General features: G+C 43.8%; 1 protein-coding gene across 2 annotated transcripts; it reads right to left on the bottom strand.

Moving 5' to 3' along the window:
* Positions 1–4,116: 4,116 nt before the first annotated feature.
* Positions 4,117–15,800, bottom strand: LOC100193004 (uncharacterized). Of its 2 annotated transcripts, none has more exons than NM_001349675.1 (3): positions 14,717–15,800; positions 10,669–10,830; positions 4,117–5,310 (listed from the first exon to the last, which is right to left on the bottom strand). In NM_001349675.1, exons 1-3 carry the CDS (start codon positions 15,759–15,761, stop codon positions 4,319–4,321), a joined length of 2,199 nt encoding a protein of 732 aa, NP_001336604.1. In that variant the 5' UTR covers positions 15,762–15,800; the 3' UTR covers positions 4,117–4,318. The 2 variants fall into 2 exon arrangements, with proteins under 2 accessions (NP_001336604.1, NP_001131645.1); NM_001138173.1 differs by having other exon boundaries at positions 4,442–4,598; positions 14,717–15,760.
* Between the last annotated feature and the right edge of the window lie 2,844 nt (positions 15,801–18,644).

Here is an 18,644-nt window from a genome sequence, read left to right as displayed (position 1 = left end):
CATCAGCCAAGGATCGGACAGCCAGATCTGATCGGTTTCCCTTCGCCGCGCCCCTCTTCTTAAAAAGCCCCTGATCTTTTAGCATATGAACCCGCCGTCCCCTGCGGGATACTTCTGAGTCTAAAGCATTTTTATAGAGTAGCCCTTGTGTTCCCTGATAATATTGCGCTCAGTCCAGGAACTAATGAAAATAGGAAAAAAGAGATTTAGAAATTGTTTTTGAGTATAAAAATAATTGTAAAACTTGTATAATCCATAGAAAATTCATATGAAGTCAAAATTAATCTATTCCAGTTCCTATAATTTTATAATATTATTGTTTATCATTTAGTGCCACTGTTTTGACATAAAAGCCACATTAAAAATGTTATCTTAAGTAATCTTGTACAAAGCACATAAAATCTTTAGAAATCCATAACTTAAAATCTATAACTCCAAAATTAATAATTTCTGTTCCTGTGATCTTATTTCGATATGTAGATTATTAATATGTATTTTGCATATATGTTTGGTGTAATGTTAATTTTGCCTATGCCATGTATGTCTGTATTGCTACGTTTAGCAGTGAGGACACGTGTCATATGAAGATCATCCTGGTACCTGGAATCTCAAGTCCCAGGCAAGTTGTGCCCTTGATCACTTCTTTTTACCTGCTCATGTTCTAATTAATCATAATGATCTGCATAGGTTAATTTTGATGGGACCCAATAGGTTACCCTAGTTTGATTATCTTTATACCTTGTTTACCACTGAACTTTTTGGGTAGTACTTGATAGTGCTTTATGTGGTTTTTGGTATGAAGATACATTATTCATGATCACACTTTTATTATCTATTTATTATTACTGTTCATGATAAGATCATTATGTTAATTGGAACATGGAGCGACCACCCGGGAAAACAGTGCTACCACAAGGGTTTAATGGGACGCCCTTGGCTGATTAATTAGGAAAGCTAGTGGAAGGCTACCTTACCCGAAAGGGGCAAGGGCAGTAGGGGAGTGGTCAGTGTAGGGAGGTCCTTGGGATGATTTTGCTGCGATGGCGATCATGCGGGGGATCCCTGCATTGGAGCTTCCTATAAATTGTAGCGGGTTTTCTGAAGCTAGTGGAACTTTGTAAAGGCCTCGTAGTGTTACCCTGCCTCGCCTCCTCGGTAGAGGTGTATGGGAAGTCGCGATCCCTTGGCAGATGGATAACATGACTTGTGGGTAAAGATGTGCAACCTCTGCAGAGTGTAAAACTGGTATATCAGCCGTGCTCACGGTCATGAGCAGCTCGGACCCTCACATGATTAATTTATGGAACTAAATTCAATTTGTCATATGCATTGCATCGCAGGTGATGTTGTTACTTTTGTTCTACTACTTAATTAGGTTTGGTTTGGTATTTCTTATACTTAATAATTGCTAAAAAAATTTTGACCAACTTTAAAAGCAATGCTCAGCTCTAACCATTCTCTTTGGTAAGCCTTACACTTCACGTGAGCTCCCACCTTTGGCGAGTTCATGCACATTATTCCCCACAACTTGTTGAACGATGAACGTATGTGAGCTCACTCTTGCTGTCTCGCACCCCCCCACAGGTCAAGAATAGGTACCACAGGATGAGGCGCATGGAGGATGCTGTGACGAGTTCGTGAGAGGTCTAGACCGTCGTCTCCCAGTCAACTTTGGGTTGCTGGACCGTTGTCTCCTTATAATGTAATTATTTATTTATTTTGTATAGAACTCCTGTTATGTAGTAAAGATGTGACATTCGATCCTGTGCCATGATTCATCATATGTGTGAGACTTGGTCCCAGCACACCTGGTGATTGTTCGCGCCCGGGTCTTGGTGCCCCGAAATCCGGGTGTGACATTGACCCTGACGATCTCCTTCCTTATGCCACCTCATTTTCTTTGCTGTCTCTTGATTTAGAAAGAGACGCTTAAGCCGTGGAGTGATAGGCATGTACCGAAATTGCTTGATCGGCACCTTTGTCATAACCTCGTTTCCATCCTCATCTAGCACCACTGCATATCTTGACTTACTGCAGTGGATGCAATGTGTGGTATTTTCATGCTCCTTCCAGAACAACATGCAATTGTCCTCGCAAGCATCAATCTTTTGATAGTTCATGCCAAGACCAGCTACGAGCTTCTTACAATGGTACAAGTCCTTCGGCATGTTATGATTCGGTGGGGTGATATCAATAATCAGTTTCACAAAATCATTGTAACAATTATTGGAGAAGGTGTACTTTGACTTCATCGCCATGAGACGTGTTACCACCTGCAGTACGCTCACATTGGTTCCTTCATGCACTTAAGCCTTCGAGGCTTCAAGACGCTTGTAGAACTCTCTCACATCCTCTGGAAAAGCTTGATTATTCTGTAGTTCTGGGTACTCATTCCTAATATCATCCAACATCTCTTCCATTCGGTCTACATCCTAGTCCCCTTCCGACTCAGTAGTATGGTCCACCTCTCTATGCTCATGCCATACCAGATAGTTCGGCATAAAGCCATGTTTGAAAACATGATACGAGAGCTCCACTTTTTCAACCAAACCAAGTTCCGACATTTTATACACGGGCACCTCGCTGAACGAGCATCACCAGCAAATGCGAGTGCTACGAATTCATCTGCAACTCTCACCCATGCATCAGAGTGCCCATGAGTGACACTGTTGAATCTATCGTACATCGCCCTTCTTCGATCATCACTCATATTCAAAGCTAAAGAAAAGACACATATTTAACAACATATATACACTTAGGTATGAAAAGGTCATTTATAAACAGTTAAACACTAAAGCAATTGTTCCGAGTTTAGTTACATCTATTTTAGCATTGTACCAAGTACAATTACTTAATTCAGTTACTTAATACAGCTACTTAATTCAGTGCCCATGAGTAACATCATTCCCATTCGAAAAATATACAAGACAATAATCAACAATCAGTAATAAAATATATATCTATATTGCACATCTAGATTGAGAGACTAATTGCTGATTACCTGAGCGTGTGGTGCCCCTGGTGCTAGTGTAGGCGGTGGCGCGGCGCGGCGGTGCTGGTGCAGGGGCGACGCAGCGCTAAAGCACTCGAGCAGCGCCTCGTCCAGCAGCTTGGTGCTCCCCGTGAAGATGTAGTGGGGCGGCTAGGCGGCGGCGCGACGCGGCTAGTGTAGGGGCGGCGCGACGCGGCGATGGCGAGGCTGGTGCAGGGGCGTGCGGCGTGGCGGTGGCGAGGTCGCAGGGCGGAGCGGCGGAGACGACGTGCTTGGAGGGCAGGGCAGCGCAGCGCGGGGCGCAGAGCGGAGCGGCGCGGGAGGGTAGGGCAGCGTGGCGTGAGCGGCACTACGCGCAGAGAGGCGCGGCGTGGGGCGCAGGTCGACGCGGGAGGACGCGGGGGAGCACAGGGCGGCCTCTGGAGGGAGTTAGGCGCGCGGTGGATGGGGGCGACGCTGAAGGGCGGCGGATGGGGGATGCTGGAGGGAGACAGAGCGCGCGCACGGCTGATGTGCGTGGGCTGTTAGGGTTAAAAAACAACAGTGTGCGGCTAGTGGCCAGCCGACACTCTTAAATTAAGAGTGTGTGTTTCCGCGGCACTCCGACACTCTTAATACAGTTAAAACCCAGACTTTTACAATATTAAGAGTGTCTGGGCCGACACTCTTAAATTTACCGACACCCCTTCAACGTTTTCTTGTAGTGAAAGAGAGTAGATCTGGATCCTATTGTTTTAACAAGGCTACATATAGCCACAAAGCACATGGAAAGGAGACGAATGGCACTCAGAGATGTATCACAAGATCTGCGTTGTACTAGGATTCAACGAGTGATGGCCATTGAAATAAATTTGCCGCAACAAGAATGTACCGATGAACGAAGGAAAGCTTCAAGACATTGACTTACCTGATCTGTTTGCCCATAGGTCAAGAGGACCCTACAAGACTTCGTTCAGTTTGTGACAATTTTAATAACTCTCCTAAAATAGTGCACAAGAGTAGACGATGATGAATACTATTGCACACTGTTTTCGCAACTGTACTGACGAGTTACAAGTTATCACTTACAACACATTTATTTTCTACCAGGATGAGATCTCCCTTGCTTAAGAAATTTTGTTTTAACAGTAGATGTAGACACAATCACACTAATAAGTAGTACCATTTACCTTATTACACTAACTCAGCCTCAATCTCTAATATATATAAGTCCAATAGTGGCAGATCACACTAATAGTTACTTATTTGAGAAATACAATATAATATTATAATGCAACCTCAAACTGTAACATATATATAAATCTAACCACTGGTAGATGAGATTTATCAATTTATCATACCAAGATCTGCCTTCAACTTCAGAAGACTTGCTTCTACCTGTGCCATGTTTGGTCTTTCGTCCGCATCAAGATTTAGACAACTCACTGCAATCTCATAAACACTTGCAAGAATCTTTAAAACATCTGGTTTTGCAATTTCTTTATCAAATAGCTCTGTTGCCTCCTTTTGATTTTTGTGAGCATCGAGAAAACTCCTTACCAAGCTATTGTTGTCAGAATACGTGGCCTTCTTCCTGCTTATGAGCTCCAAGAGCACAACCCCAAAACTGTAGACATCACTTTTATCAGTTAGTATGCCATCTCGTAGATATACTGGATCCATATAAGTCCTGTCACCAATGATATGATCTGTTTGTTCTTTATCTATAACAATTAGCCTTGATATGCCAAAGTCAGAGATCTTTGGTGTGAAGCAATCGTTCAAAAGTATATTGGCCGGTTTAACATCACCATGCAATATTATTTTTCCTGTTTTCGAATGCATATAAGCTAGACCTTCCGCTGATTCTGCAGCAATATTTAAACGTTGCTCCAAAGTTAATAGAACGCCACTGCTTCCGTGAAGAATATCATCCAGGCTCCCTTTGGAGAGATACTCATACACAAGCATTGGTTTATCAACTTCTAGGCAACAACCTATTAGCTTAACAATGTTTTTGTGGATCACTTGTGATTGAATAATGACTTCATTGGCAAATTGATCATTCTGTGCTACATTGCCATCAATTGGCTTCTTTACTGCAACTAACTGATTGTCAAGCAGGCCCTTGTAAACTTCACCAAAAGCACCACGTCCAATAAAATTACTTCGTGTCAAGATTGGGGTCAGCTCCTCCTTTCTGTAAATCTTTATTATTTTTGCTTTCTCTAATGTAGGGCCTCCATTCTTTTTGAAAAATTCTGCCATCTTCCTTTTCTCGTTACGAATAAGAACTACGAATACCATTAGTGCTATTAAGAAAAGTCCACCTATGCCACCTATACAAAGTACAAATAAACTTATTATCCTAATTTATTGATAGTTCATAAAACATTAGAAATGGTTAAGTGAACTGATGCAAGTGCGAAGTTTTCATAATTGTCCATTGCCAGTCGAATGGATGGATTGAACACAATGAGATACTAAGGGTGTGTTTGGTTTGGGAGCGGTAGAGAATGGAGTGGCTCCATTCCTATTGTCTAGTGTTTGGTTACGCAGTAAGAAAGAGCGGAGCGGCTCTGGGAGTGGCTCTATTGCATTATACAACTGATATCCAGAATGAGTCTGCTCGGCCAAATCGACCGGACCTGAGTGCTCTGGTTCTCTCTACTCCTTCGTTCTCTCTCACGCGAGCAGTGCACTTTGAGCCGCCGCCGTGAGGAGCTCCGCCCGTCCGCCGTCATCTGTCAAATTAGGTGAATCTGCCACCACTTCTTCTCCTTCCAGCCCCCTCTTCTCTTTCCCCACCGGCCTTTCCTCCTCTGCTGTTTCTACTTCTACCACCACCCCCTTCGTCCACGTCGTCAGCAACCCTTCACCAGATCTGCTGGGTGCAGGGAGCTTCACAGTGATGGATCTGAAGATGGATTTGAATAGGAGGGGGAAATGGCAGAAAAGACCCAGTAGCTAGGTCCTGTGTACGTCTTTGTGCCCGTTCGTCGCTGGATCTGGCCAACCGCGTCTCCCAGTCCAGCGGCGTCTATCCTGCTGGCTGCTGGCTGCTGGCTCAATGATACTCGGCAACGCGTAGCAGGTCTCAGTGATGGTACACGTCCTGCTGGTTGCTGCTGCGTGCATGCTTGCCTTTGCTGCAGGGTGTCATTAGGTACGGTGGCTCCAGCTGATTATTAGGATTAGGTAGCAACTTGCTTGCTCTACCGGTGGGTGCAACCGATTATTATCATGGTGCATGTCTATTATTACCGAGTTGCTTACTCTGCACATTGGACTGAGCTCTGACTGATTGCTTGCTTGCTCCGGTCTATTATTGCCTATAGGGCCAGCCGAGGCTCTGTCCTATTATTGCAGCAACACTTTGAGAAGAGAAGCACATGCAACATAGGCCGATAGAAGGTATAATATTGTTGCAACTATTGACTATGTGCCTTGTGTGATTATGTGATTTGTTAGCAACTATTAACTTTAACCTTGTTGTGTATAATATAGATGGATAAGAAGTAACAAATTTTAGTTTACACAGCTGCAGCGCATATGTTGCTTTCCATGATGGCCATGGTTATTCAATCTAGAAAAAGAAAGCATCGTGAATCTGTAGAAACAATTACATATGCTCCAATTGAGGGGAGAGATAGAATGAGATTTGAATATCTTAATAATAAGATATGGAAAAATGATGTAACATGTGTTAGTATGCTTAGACTCAATAGAGCATCCTTCTTCCAATTTTGTAAACTATTTAGGGATCGTGGCCTTTTAAAAGACACCATACATTTGTGTGTTGAGCAGCAGGTTGCAATGTTTTTAAACATTGTGGGTCACAATGTTAGGAATAGGTTAGTTGGCACCAATTTTGATAGGTCTGGTGAAACTGTTAGTCGCTATTTCAACAAAGTACTCCACGCTATTGGAGAGCTACAAAAGGAGTTTATTAGGCCACCATCTACATCAACTCCAGCTAAAATTGCAGGAAACCCAAGATGGGATCCTTACTTTAAGGTGTGAGGCTATTGTATCTTCCCTTCATTTTAAGGGTGGAATTCAGATTATAATTGCTTATATTTTTTTGCATTCTAATTGAATAATAGGATTGTATTGGTGCAATAGATGGCACACATGTGCGAGCATCTGTTCCTAAACACATGGAGGCTTCCTTTCGTGGTAGAAAGAGTTATGCTACTCAAAATGTCATGGCAGCAGTAGATTTTAATCTTCGATTCACATTTGTCTTGGCCGGTTGGGAGGGGATAGCTCATGATGCACTAGTCTTACGTGATGCTTTAGAAAGAGAAAATGGTCTTCGTGTGCCTGAAGGTAAATACAACTTGTGTAGCTCATTACTTTAGTCATGAAATATAATACCTAGTGTAGCTCACATACATATCCCTTGTATGTTAGGCAAGTTCTACCTAGTCGATGCTGGATATGGAGCCAAACCTGGATTTATGCCCCTTTTCGTGGTGTATGATACCACTTGAACAAGTGGGGAACTAATCCTGTGCAAAATGAGAAAGAATTATTCAATCATAGGCATTCATCTCTAAGAGTTTCAGTAGAGCGGGCATTTGGTTCATTGAAAAGAAGATTTAAAATTCTTGATGATGCTACAATGTTCTTCCCCTTCTCTACACAAGTAGAAATTGTGGTTGCTTGTTGTATTATTCACAACTGGGTTATACAAGATGGAGGTGATGACTTTATCATTCCTGAGAATGAGGAATTGCCTACCATTAATCATCAAATATCTTCGCATGGACAAGCAATAGAGCATGGTATTAAGGTTAACTTCAGGCAGGAACTTGCCAATGCTATGTGGGAAGACTATCATACAAACACCATTTGTTGCTATGTATTTTCCAATGTCTCTATCATTTGTATGGACATGTAGCATTTATTTGTATGGACATGTATCTTTTATTTGTATGGACATGAACATTTTATTCGTATGGACATGTAAGTTGCTAAAAGTTGGAATGTATCTTTTATTTTGTATGGACATGTATCTTTTATTTGTATGGATGTGTAGGTCATGGACAAGGAGGTAAGCAGTGCAAAAGTTGGTGGTGGACTATGTCAATGGACACCAACTCAATCCACATTTGTGCTCACCATTCTTAGCAACATTGTTGCTGAAGGCACTAAGACCTCCACTGGGTTCAAGAAAGTTTATCTCAATGCTTGTGCTAAGGCTCTCAATGACCATTTTAAGCTCATGAGGACATGTGATCAAGTTGCTAATCACTTGAAGACATGGAAGAAGAAGTACACTAGGATCAAGTATCTTAAGAATTTGAGTGCTGCACTTTGGGATGAAAATGAATTCATTGTTTCTCTAGATCATGAGCACTACAAAGAACATATGGCGGTATGAGGTTTACTATCCCTTTGTATTTGATATTTTAGTGTGTACATAGTCTAAATAGTTTATATGTTCTTTATATGCTTTTATTATAGTATTGTCTTAAACATAGAAAGAACTTATATCCTTTTATTTTTAATAAGTGTTGCACTCACTGTTAGGATCCAAAAAAACAAGGCTGATGATGAATATTTGAACAAGCCTCTTCCATACTATGGTTTTCTAGCTACAATATTTGGCAATAGTTTTGCTACTGGTCAGTATGCAAAGAGCTCTAATGAACCACTTGGGATTGATGGGGTGAACAATGGGGCTGATGGCAATGCAGAAAGTGAGGGGATGAACCATGGGATTGATAAAAGTGTTGTCAATGATGATATATCTTCTTTAGCTAGGCCAGCTAAGAGAGACAAGACTATTGATGATAGTAGAAGAAAGACTGATTGCTTGGTTGAAGCATTTGATCATGGCAGCGAAAGGCTACAAAGGCAATCGAGAAAGCAAGCAGTGCTTTACCAGATGGTTTGTTTGAAGCAGTGGACAGTCTCCCAGGTTTTCAGCTTAACCACAAGTCTTAGTACTATCAGCACTTGGTTAGACATCCTAATGATGCTCATGCTTTCGTGAATCTACCATTCGATTGGAAGCTATCATGGTTTTCGAGTTTCGTTAGTGAGAACTTCTAGTTTGTGCGTCATGATTAGAATTATGGTTATATGAACTATGTTTTGTCATGGCGTTATGAACTCATGTATCATGGTGATTGGATGAAATATGGTTACACTGGTGATGAAATATGTATCTTTTATTTGGACATGTATCTTTTATTCGTATGGTTGAACTATAGTTATGTATCATGGTGATATGAACTCATGCATTATGAAAATTTCGTGGTGATGAACTTTGGTCCATGCATTATAGGTTTGCACGAGCGGTTTGCAGTTTTGTTTGGTTTGAATGAGACGTTTGCATGAGTTGTGTGCAGTTTTGCATTCGGATCATGTCGTTCTGTATTCTCCAACCAAACACGGAACAGAACGACTCCGCTCTGATGTGCTCTCCAACCAAACAAAACAGAGAATGATTCTATTCTACCTACCAAACAGAGAATGGAGCGGCTCTATTCTTAGAAATTAGAACAGAATAGTTCCGTTCTAGTTGGCTCCCCAACCAAACGCACCCTAAGTCAAGGGAGGGGCGGGGTGGGGTGTAGTGCTCAAATCAATGGTTAGATCTAGATAGTAAAATAAACAGAGTGATAGATGCAGTATCACTGTTGAAGAACTCCCATATCATCTCATCTTTCATGGATTTTTTAGAAACGTTTAAATTTATGTTATCTTGGATGGTTCAAACCAAAACCCTTTCAGATTGATGAGGCTTGCTGTTTAGGGGGTGTTTGGTTTGTAGGGACTAATGTTTAGTCTCTTCATTTTATTCCTTTTTTGTCTATAAATTGCTAAATATAGAAACTAAAATAAAGTTTTAGTTTCTATATTTAGCAATTTTAGAACTAAAATGGAATAAAATGTAGGGACTAAACATTAATCCCTAGAAACCAAACACCCCCTTAGAACCATAGGAGATAAAGGCTTATCCCCATGGTTATAAGCAAAAATCTATGAGATATAGGGCCTCTTTGTATGGCTCGAAACCAGCGTGGCTTTTGTTGTGGCTTGGCTAAAGCCATGTAAATAAGAGGCAAGAAACAGCTTCTACCTCTTTTGCCAAACACAGCGAACAAAAAGTGTGGTTTGCCAAACACAGCTTCTATTGGTCCTTATTTAAAAACATGGTGAATAGATCAGTTTGTTATCTCAAATGGAGCGAAACAATAAATAAACGTGGGAGACAACTTTTATTAATCGCCTCCCCCCCTCCCCCCCCCCCCCCCCCCCCATGCCCCTATGGTTAAAATTTAAACGAATTTCTTATATGGTTCCAAAAACACAGTACATGATGTAATTTTGAACATTTTTTCCTTTTTGAAAAAAGTACACTTTCCAACAACAAATGTTTATACAGATAGAAAGAAGTTTTGTTGTCATTGTTTTATAAGAGTACTCACCCAATGTTTATAAGCTAGAAACAAGTTTATTTGGCTGTTATCGTTTTTTAAGAGTGCTGAACATATTTCTTCAGCCAGAAACAGGTTTGGTTATTGTTTTTTAGGAGTACTCGCCTACGGCGTGCTTTTCCCGCCGCCAAAGAATCAACGATAAATATTTTCAATTAATTTTGCATCAACAATAATATTTTCAATTAATTTTGCATTTCCCCTTGATAGTTTGTTTTTTTTCTTTTCTTTGTAGTATCTCACCTACGGATATCTTTGCAGGCAGAGGAAACAAGTCGGTGCATGGCGCTTGTTTTGCATTTCCTTTTGTTCCGGCTGGGCAGCTGCATTCGTAGTCTCCTGGCGTGTTCTTGCATTTGCCACCGTAGCACGGATACATGTGTGGCCGAGCGCACTCATCAATGTCTACAAATCAAACACAACTTTTACAACAGTTAAAAAGAATATAAGCCATTCATTCAGAAAAATCCAGCGGTTGTAAAAATAGGAAATACTCCCTCCGGATTTTAATATAAGTCACGTTGACTTCTTACAAACCTTTGACCATTCATCTTACTCAAAAAATTTATGCAAACATATAAACATTTAAATCATGCTTAAGCTACATTTGTTGATAAAACTAACCATATCAAAATAAATGATAACTTATGATTTTTTTAAATAAGACGAATGGTTAAAGTTTTGAAAAAAAATCAACATGACTTAATTTGGAGGGAGTACCATGTAATAAGTATCAATGGGTTACCAAAAGTGGATGGGTAAGTACCAAAAGTTTGTGGGTCTAATATCGATTATTATTTCAAGTGGTTGCAAGTTAAGGCTATGAATGCATTTTGGGTTAATAAAGTCAAGCATGAAGGTGATCTCATTGCTAAGCACCAGAGGAGTTTCACATAGTAACTAAATATTCTCTTTGTGGGATGCATCATTAGCATTATTGTTGTCTGTTTATGTCATGTGTACATACAAATAATAGATGCAAAGGTGCTATGGTATCCATCAAATGTCACATTTGGTGCATCGTATGTAAGTAGTCAACTGCATGTCATGGAAAATTTGCATGACAATAGGATGGTGGACAATCGCTTTGTTGTGGAAAGCCGATGAGATATAGTGGATTGTCAAGCCATTGAGATCCTAGAATGTGTCATACTAGATCCTTGTCGCCAGTTGCGTAATAGCAAAGTAGCCTCCCTCAGCGACGAATATCAAAACTTCTCAAGACACAAGAGGACTAGTATGCCAGTCTGATAGTGTCACTTGAGGTTGAAGAGAAGGCAAGATTCTAATGGTAAGGACGCTAAGTCCAGTTCACTACAAACTTGGTCATAGGAAATTCGGCAAGAATAAAGGAGAAAATAAACCTAACAAGCCTACAACTTCAAGGAGATGATGATGAACATGGATGATTTACATTGCCTCACATGTGGTAACCTTCTGCACTTTTCCAAGTGTAGCGAAGATGGCCTCTCATGCCATATTTTGCTAAATTGTTTTGGTGATTATTGGCTGATAAAAAAATTTAGAATAATAAGCTTGTCTAGATGCACATTCTCAGTTTATGAGTACAATGAATGAAACAAATATCACATAAAGAAACCAAGTCGAGAGGAGCAAACTCAAGAAATTCAATACAACAGTTAAACTAGTACATATAGAATATACTCAGTGGTGCATCTAGTACTCAGTGGCTGAGAAAGATTAGAGCACCAGTTGAACCTATGATGGTGAGATAGCACTCACTGATGCAATTAAAGACTTGGTGAAGATGAAGCCCAACAGATGAAGCACACTAGATGAACCGAGGATAAGTGAGGAACACTCAACGATGCAACTCAACTTTTTTACGTGTAGATATAATTTTTCAGACAGAGTTGATGAATGTAGGAAGTTTAAACTCACCGATTAAATTAGTGAAGCATGACTCATCATGGTGCTTCTGCATTGAAAATCGTGCCCTTAATGATGCCACGCCAAAAGACAACTTCCCCATCCCGATCGTTGACGAGCTCCTCGATGAGCCCCACGACACTCGATTTTTCACCAAGCTTGACCTCCACTCCGGCTATCATTAGGTCCACATGCATGTGAATGACATTAAGAAGACGGCGTTCCTCACTCATCACAGCCACTTTGAGTTTGATGGCGTTCGGGCTCACCAATGCACCAGCGACATTCCAAAGCCTCATGAACGACGCCCTGTGCCCCTTTCTCTACAGGTTCATGCTAGTTTTCATTGATGATATACTAATCTACAATGATTCATGGTCGGATCATCTCCATCATATCGATGTTGTTCGGATACGACTTCATAGTCAAATACTGGCCCAGATGCATCAACACGATGGCTGATGCGCTCTCGCGCTAGGACGCCGACTGCATGGAGGCCACTACGGATGCGACTGCTGCCATCGCCGTCATTGCGTCGTTGACGTCCGTCTCGGGTCCCGCCATCTAGCTCTACAATGACCTAGCTAGGGAAGTGACCTCGGACCTGGCTTGCGCCCGCCTCAGGGAGCAACTGGCATAGAGCGACCGAGAGCGCACCGTGGCGCAAGCACCCGGGCTTGCTGCTGCACGGCTCATGCGTGTTTGTGTCACCATCCTTGGCGTTCCTCCCACAAGTCCTGCAGCTTCCTCACACTGCACACGAGGGCATCTAGAAGACAATCCACCACCTGTGTGTCAATTTCTACATCGAGTGTGACCATGCCCTCGTCCGGGACTTTGTCCGCGCATGTCCTACGTTCCAGCACAATAAGATTGAGTTGTTCCAACTTGTTGGCCTTCTACAGCCGCTTGAGGTACCCTCCCAAGTCTGGGTAGACATCTCCATGGATTTTGTTGAGGGCCTACCTCGAGTTCACGACAAGTTGGTAATCTTGACCGTCTTGAATCGTTTCTCCATGTACGCCCACTTCGTCACTTTGGGGCACTCGGCGTCCTTAGTCTCCCACGCTTTCTTCACTTAGGTTGTTCGCCTGCACGAATTCCCTTCCTCCATCATCAGCGATAAGGATCCAGTGTTCACCAGCGTAGTCTTGCGTGACTTGTTCAAGATGGCTGGCATCAAGCTTCGCATGAGCACCGCCTTTCATCCACAGACTAACGGCCAACTAGAGGTGACGAACCGAACAATCGCCATGTACCAACACTGGTTCACAGGTGACCGCCCATGCGCCTAGGTGGATTGGCTGCCCTGGGCGGAATACTGCTACAACACATCCTATCACATGGCTCTTCGCACAACGCCATTCCAGGTGGTCTATGGCAGGGACCCGTAGGCCCTGACTGCTTACAACGACGGTTCAGCGCGTACAAAGACAGTGGACGACATGCTTCGCAAGCAGGGACCCCTTCCTTGGTGAGGTGCGTGATTGTCTACTCTCGGCTCAGAACTATTCCAAGCGCCATTACGACAACAAGCATCAAGATTTGGAGTTCCAGGTTGGCGCCTAGGTCTAGCTCCGGTTGCTACACCGCTAGGTAGCATCCTTGGTGCGTCGATCTAATGTCAAGTTGGGTCCGTGCTATGCTCGACCCTTCCAAATCATTGAGCGTGTGGGAGTTGTGGCCTGTCGCCTAAAGCTGCCAGACGACGCCCACATTCACGATGTCTTCCATGTGGACCTCCTCAAGCCGTTCCATGAGGATTCCCCGGCCGGGCCACCACCCCTACCACCTATGGAGCATCTATGTCTCCTGCCACTGCCAGCCAAGGTCTTGCGGGCTCCGCTGCGCCGAGGTGTATAACATGTCCTCGTGCATTGGACTGGCGACTATGAAGCCAACGCCACTTGGGAGCCCTTGGCGCAGTTCAAGACCTCCTATCTCAACGTACAACTCGCTGACGAGCTGTTTTGGAGTAGGGAGAGATGTTATGACCGACGTTACCTAGCTACCTGAGGCGCAATAGGAGTGATTAGTTGGGTTATTTCAGTTATTTGTATTACGTATTTGATTAGTCAGGTCTATTTGTGCCACTAAGGCCCATTATGTACCGGTTATATAATTACCCAAGGTGCGATTAAAGGAATTAAGCAGGCAATCACCAATCATCTATTTGCTCGTGCTTCCCTGAACCCTGTCCACCTCCCTGGTAACCACGGCGGCGACCAGAGGTCACGGGAGTACCGCCCTCGCCCACCAACCTTCCACACCTACGATCTGCGCAGTGGAAGTGCTAACAGTCTAGTATGTCAGAGAGATACATGCTAATTTATATGTTGTTTTTCATAGTGTATATGCATAATTTAATATAGAAACTCCCTAATTATTCGATAATATATACCTTGGCAACCTCCATGGATGTATGGATTCCCTTCGTATCCAGCCGAGCAACTGCAGAAGTACGGTATGGACACATTGTCGAGGACGGGTGGTCGCTCGATGCAGGTGCTGTAGTTGCTTACGCAGGCGAAGTCATCTGGCGTTGGTTCGCTGGCGTTGGGACAGCCATCTACGCCGAAGGAGAAGTTTACGACGACGGGGACCCCCGCGGCGTTCCTCCGTAGGAAAGCGTCGCTGTCGACATCCGGCGACGAGAAGTTGTACCAGGACTTGTCCACGATCATGGCGTACGAGCAGGAGACACCGTCGCCGTAGAAGCCGCCGTCGTCTTTGGTGTTCTTCTGGATTGTCACCTCGGTGGCGGCCATGCCACCAGAGCGAAGGTTGGCGCTGCAGCAGCCCTGCCCAGAGCAAGACCCGTTGACGGGGTCGTCGGTCTTCCTGGTGGAGAGCTGGTATAAGAGGTAGGACTGGCACTGCGGTCCGGATGTCTGCTTGGCGACGACGTTGCTCCCGATGCCCATGAGCACATCATCGGCGTCCGACATGGAGAACGGCATCCAGTAGCCCAAGTCGATCTCCTGCCGCCTCACCGCGTGGTACGTGTCGTTCATCTTGCAGTCGTAGCTGAAGGCGCCGAGCACCCGCGCTTTCCCCTCCGAGACCGACACGTCGACGAGCTCGATCGGCCATTCAGAACTTCCGATATCATTGTCCGGCATGCCGTCCTCGTTGGTCTTGTAGTACGTGTCGTCGACGGTGATCTTCGCTCCCGCCATCTGGATGAAGGCGCGAGGCGGATGGAAGCTGTCGTTGCAGAGGACCTCGAAGTCGGGTTTGAAGCATCCCTCCTTGGTGCCGAAAGGGTAGGGGATGCTTATGTTGCCGCACTTGTCGGGGCACCCTGGGAGTGTCACAGGCAACGGCGGCGACGCACAACTATGCTGTGGTGCTGCTGCTGCCATTAGCAACAGACACAGCAATGGCACCAGATCTTGTGTTCGCGAGGTGGAGGATGATATGGCCATGGCGCACTTACTTCTCATCTTTCCTCTGTCCCTCGCTAGTAAGTAGCTCAAGGACAGGTATAAGCATTTGGGGTGTGCTGTGCGCACGCACCTATGCTTTCGCAAATAAATAAACGGGCCTGATCTGAACGCCTCGTCATTTTGTTCTCGATTCCTAATGCTTATCGCTAGTCGGCAAAAGGCAGTGGACGCTTTACTTGCGAATAGGAACACTCAATCAGTGTAGCAATTAGTTCCTTTGGTCCCATGCTACCACGGAAAAGATTTGCAGGGACGGGCCTCATTTGGCCATTGAGAACATATTTGGTGCATATGAAAGCTTAGTGCATATAGTGTACATATTAAATTATCACTATCTATTTTAGATATAATGTCTTTGATTGATTATTGCAATTTACAAATAACACTTTCCACCACTATATCCACCATGTAAGAGGATATCCTTAACAAAATATATCAAACAACTAGAGACATTAGATTTATAATGAGTGGTGATGATTTAATATGTGCACCATGTGCACTAAACTTTCATGTGCACCAGATACGTTCTCTTAGCCATTTGTATGGGCAGTTCGTTTCCTCACTGCTGCTACCCAGCTTTCAGTCGTGAGTCGTGACAAATGGCAATTTCAATCGTCAGCTTGAGAGCTAGTCATGGAAATCAATTTAAAGAACCGAGCAACGCATGAGAAGTATCTATTTAGAAATATAAATGGATGTCCTAGCGCACCCTTGCAAATCATTTTTCAATGACCGGTAACAAAGTAGACCTTTTTCTATCGTCTGTTGATGATTTAACCAGCGCAATGCAAGAAGCTTTTTAAAAATGCAAAGGTTGGCCCTATTCCTAAAAAATTGCTGTGTTTAGCTGTGGAAGCGTTCGCGGGGAGCATATGGCCATCGCACTCTTGCCGCTACTGATCTTTGCTCTATCGAGACCTCATTATATTGGAGTGTGTACCTGCTGGCTAGGCTTTTGCAAATAATCTTTATTTATGCCTGATGATTGTTCTGGTGTTACCTTTATTTATGCCTGATGATTGTTCTTGTGTTAACAACAATCAGGAGAACTGAGAGTAGAAGATGGGATGAACAACATGGGATGAACAAGAGCATTGAGGAGGACGAATTGGTTCAGTATTAGGTAATGGATTAAAGATTTGATACCCTCTCTTCTTGCTCTTCACGGTACTTATTCACGGGACTCGTGCAAGAGCCAACCACCCAGATACACACGCACAACATGGATCCTTGCTAGGCCTTGACCCACTCAGGGCCTGACACACGCACACTTGGATTGCGCACCCTTTTCTTCTTCCTTGGCCCATCTGCATCTTCATGTGTAGGATCCAGTTCTTTAGACTTTTGTATTGGTGCCTCATTGCTGACAGTCCCCCCGGCGCATGAAAACATGTTTGCCCCAAGCAAGTGACTATGGGAAAGCTTGCTTCAGATTTGAGAAGTCCTCCCATGTATCCAAGGAGCTGGTCATGCCCGACCATTTCACCAACACTTGATAATGTCCATCCGAGTTGAGTCTGCGCTGGAGCACCTGTTCTAGTACATGCAAACCTGTCAATGACATGGGTAGCTAGGCAACTGGAACAGATGATGGATTAGTTTTCTTTAGCTGTGAGAAATGGAAAATTGGAAGAATACTAGTGGTAGACGGTAAATCGAGGTTATATGCCATTGATCCCACTTTGGCCAATACAGCAAACTGTGATATCCTGACCTCTGGGATGGGATATCCTGGCTCAAGGCTTAATAGAATTAATAGAGTATTCATACCAATAAGATGCATCTTCTTTTTTGGAAGTCTATCTCGAAAAAACCTCTAGGTTAAGCGTGCTTGACTTGTAGCAATTTGGGATGGGTGACCGATTGGTAAGTTTTCTCGGTGCGCATGAGTGAGGTTTAAGTGCGCACAAAAGACTCGTGTTGGTCTGTGGAGACAATATATGATCCTAGAGAGCTACCAGGAATAAGTACAACCGGTACAAGGATTGGACGGGGTGTTACAAGTGGTATCAGAGCCGACCCTCACGGTTTCACGGACGTGTGTGGGTTAGGGGTTCACGTATATGGTGCATGGCGCATGTAGGCCCAGAGTGGTCACATGACATGGCATATGACGACACTAGACACACAGACGTGGCTAAGAGGGGAGGTTCCTGGATTGGGGTTGACCGACGAGGACGTCAGTCTTCTAAGGGGGTGGATTGTGATATCCTAGCCCCTAGGATGGGATATCCTAGTCCAAGGCTTCATAGAATTAATAGAGTATCCATACCAATAAGGTGCATCTTCTTTTTCAGAAGTCTATCTCGAAAGAATCTCCAGGTTAAGCGTGCTTGGCTTGGAGCAATTTGAGATGGGTGACTGACTGGGAAGTTTTCTCGGGTGTGCATAAGGACAAAGTGCGCACAAAAGACTCGTGTTGGTCTGTGAGGACAATATATGATCCTAGAGAGCTGCCAGGAGTAAGTACTGCCGGTCCAAGGATTGGACGGGGTGGTGCATCTTCTTTTTCGGAAGTCTATCTCGAAAGAATCTCTAGGTTAAGCATGCTTGGCTTGGAGCAATTTGGGATGAGTGACTGACTGAGAAGTTTTCTCGGGTGTGCATAAGGACAATGTGCGCACAAAAGACTCGTGTTGGTCTGTGAAGACAATATATGATCCTAGAGAGCTGCCAGGAGTAAGTACTGTCGGTCTAGGGATTGGACGGGGTGGTGCATCTTCTTTTTCGGAAGTCTATCTCGAAAGAATCTCCAGGTTAAGCGTGCTTGGCTTGGAGCTATTTGGGATGGGTGACTGACTGGGAAGTTTTCTCGGGTGTGCATAAGGACAAAGTGCGCACAAAAGACTCGTGTTGGTCTGTGAGGACAATATATGATCC

This window comes from Zea mays, chromosome 4 (genome assembly GCF_902167145.1).
Source record: "Zea mays cultivar B73 chromosome 4, Zm-B73-REFERENCE-NAM-5.0, whole genome shotgun sequence".
Lineage (NCBI taxonomy): Eukaryota > Viridiplantae > Streptophyta > Magnoliopsida > Poales > Poaceae > Zea > Zea mays.
This window is presented reverse-complemented; position numbering and strand designations above follow the sequence as displayed.

Excerpts from the sequence above, each read along its gene's own strand:
- LOC100193004 (NM_001349675.1), bottom strand. The coding sequence starts at position 15,761 with ATGAGAAGTAAGTGCGCCATGGCCATATCATCCTCCACCTCGCGAACA. Across the intron at positions 10,831-14,716 it reads CATCCATGGAGGTTGCCAAG|ACATTGATGAGTGCGCTCGG; the intron begins GTATATATTATC and ends TTTGATTTGTAG. Across the intron at positions 5,311-10,668 it reads GCCTGCAAAGATATCCGTAG|GTGGCATAGGTGGACTTTTC; the intron begins GTGAGATACTAC and ends TACTTTGTATAG.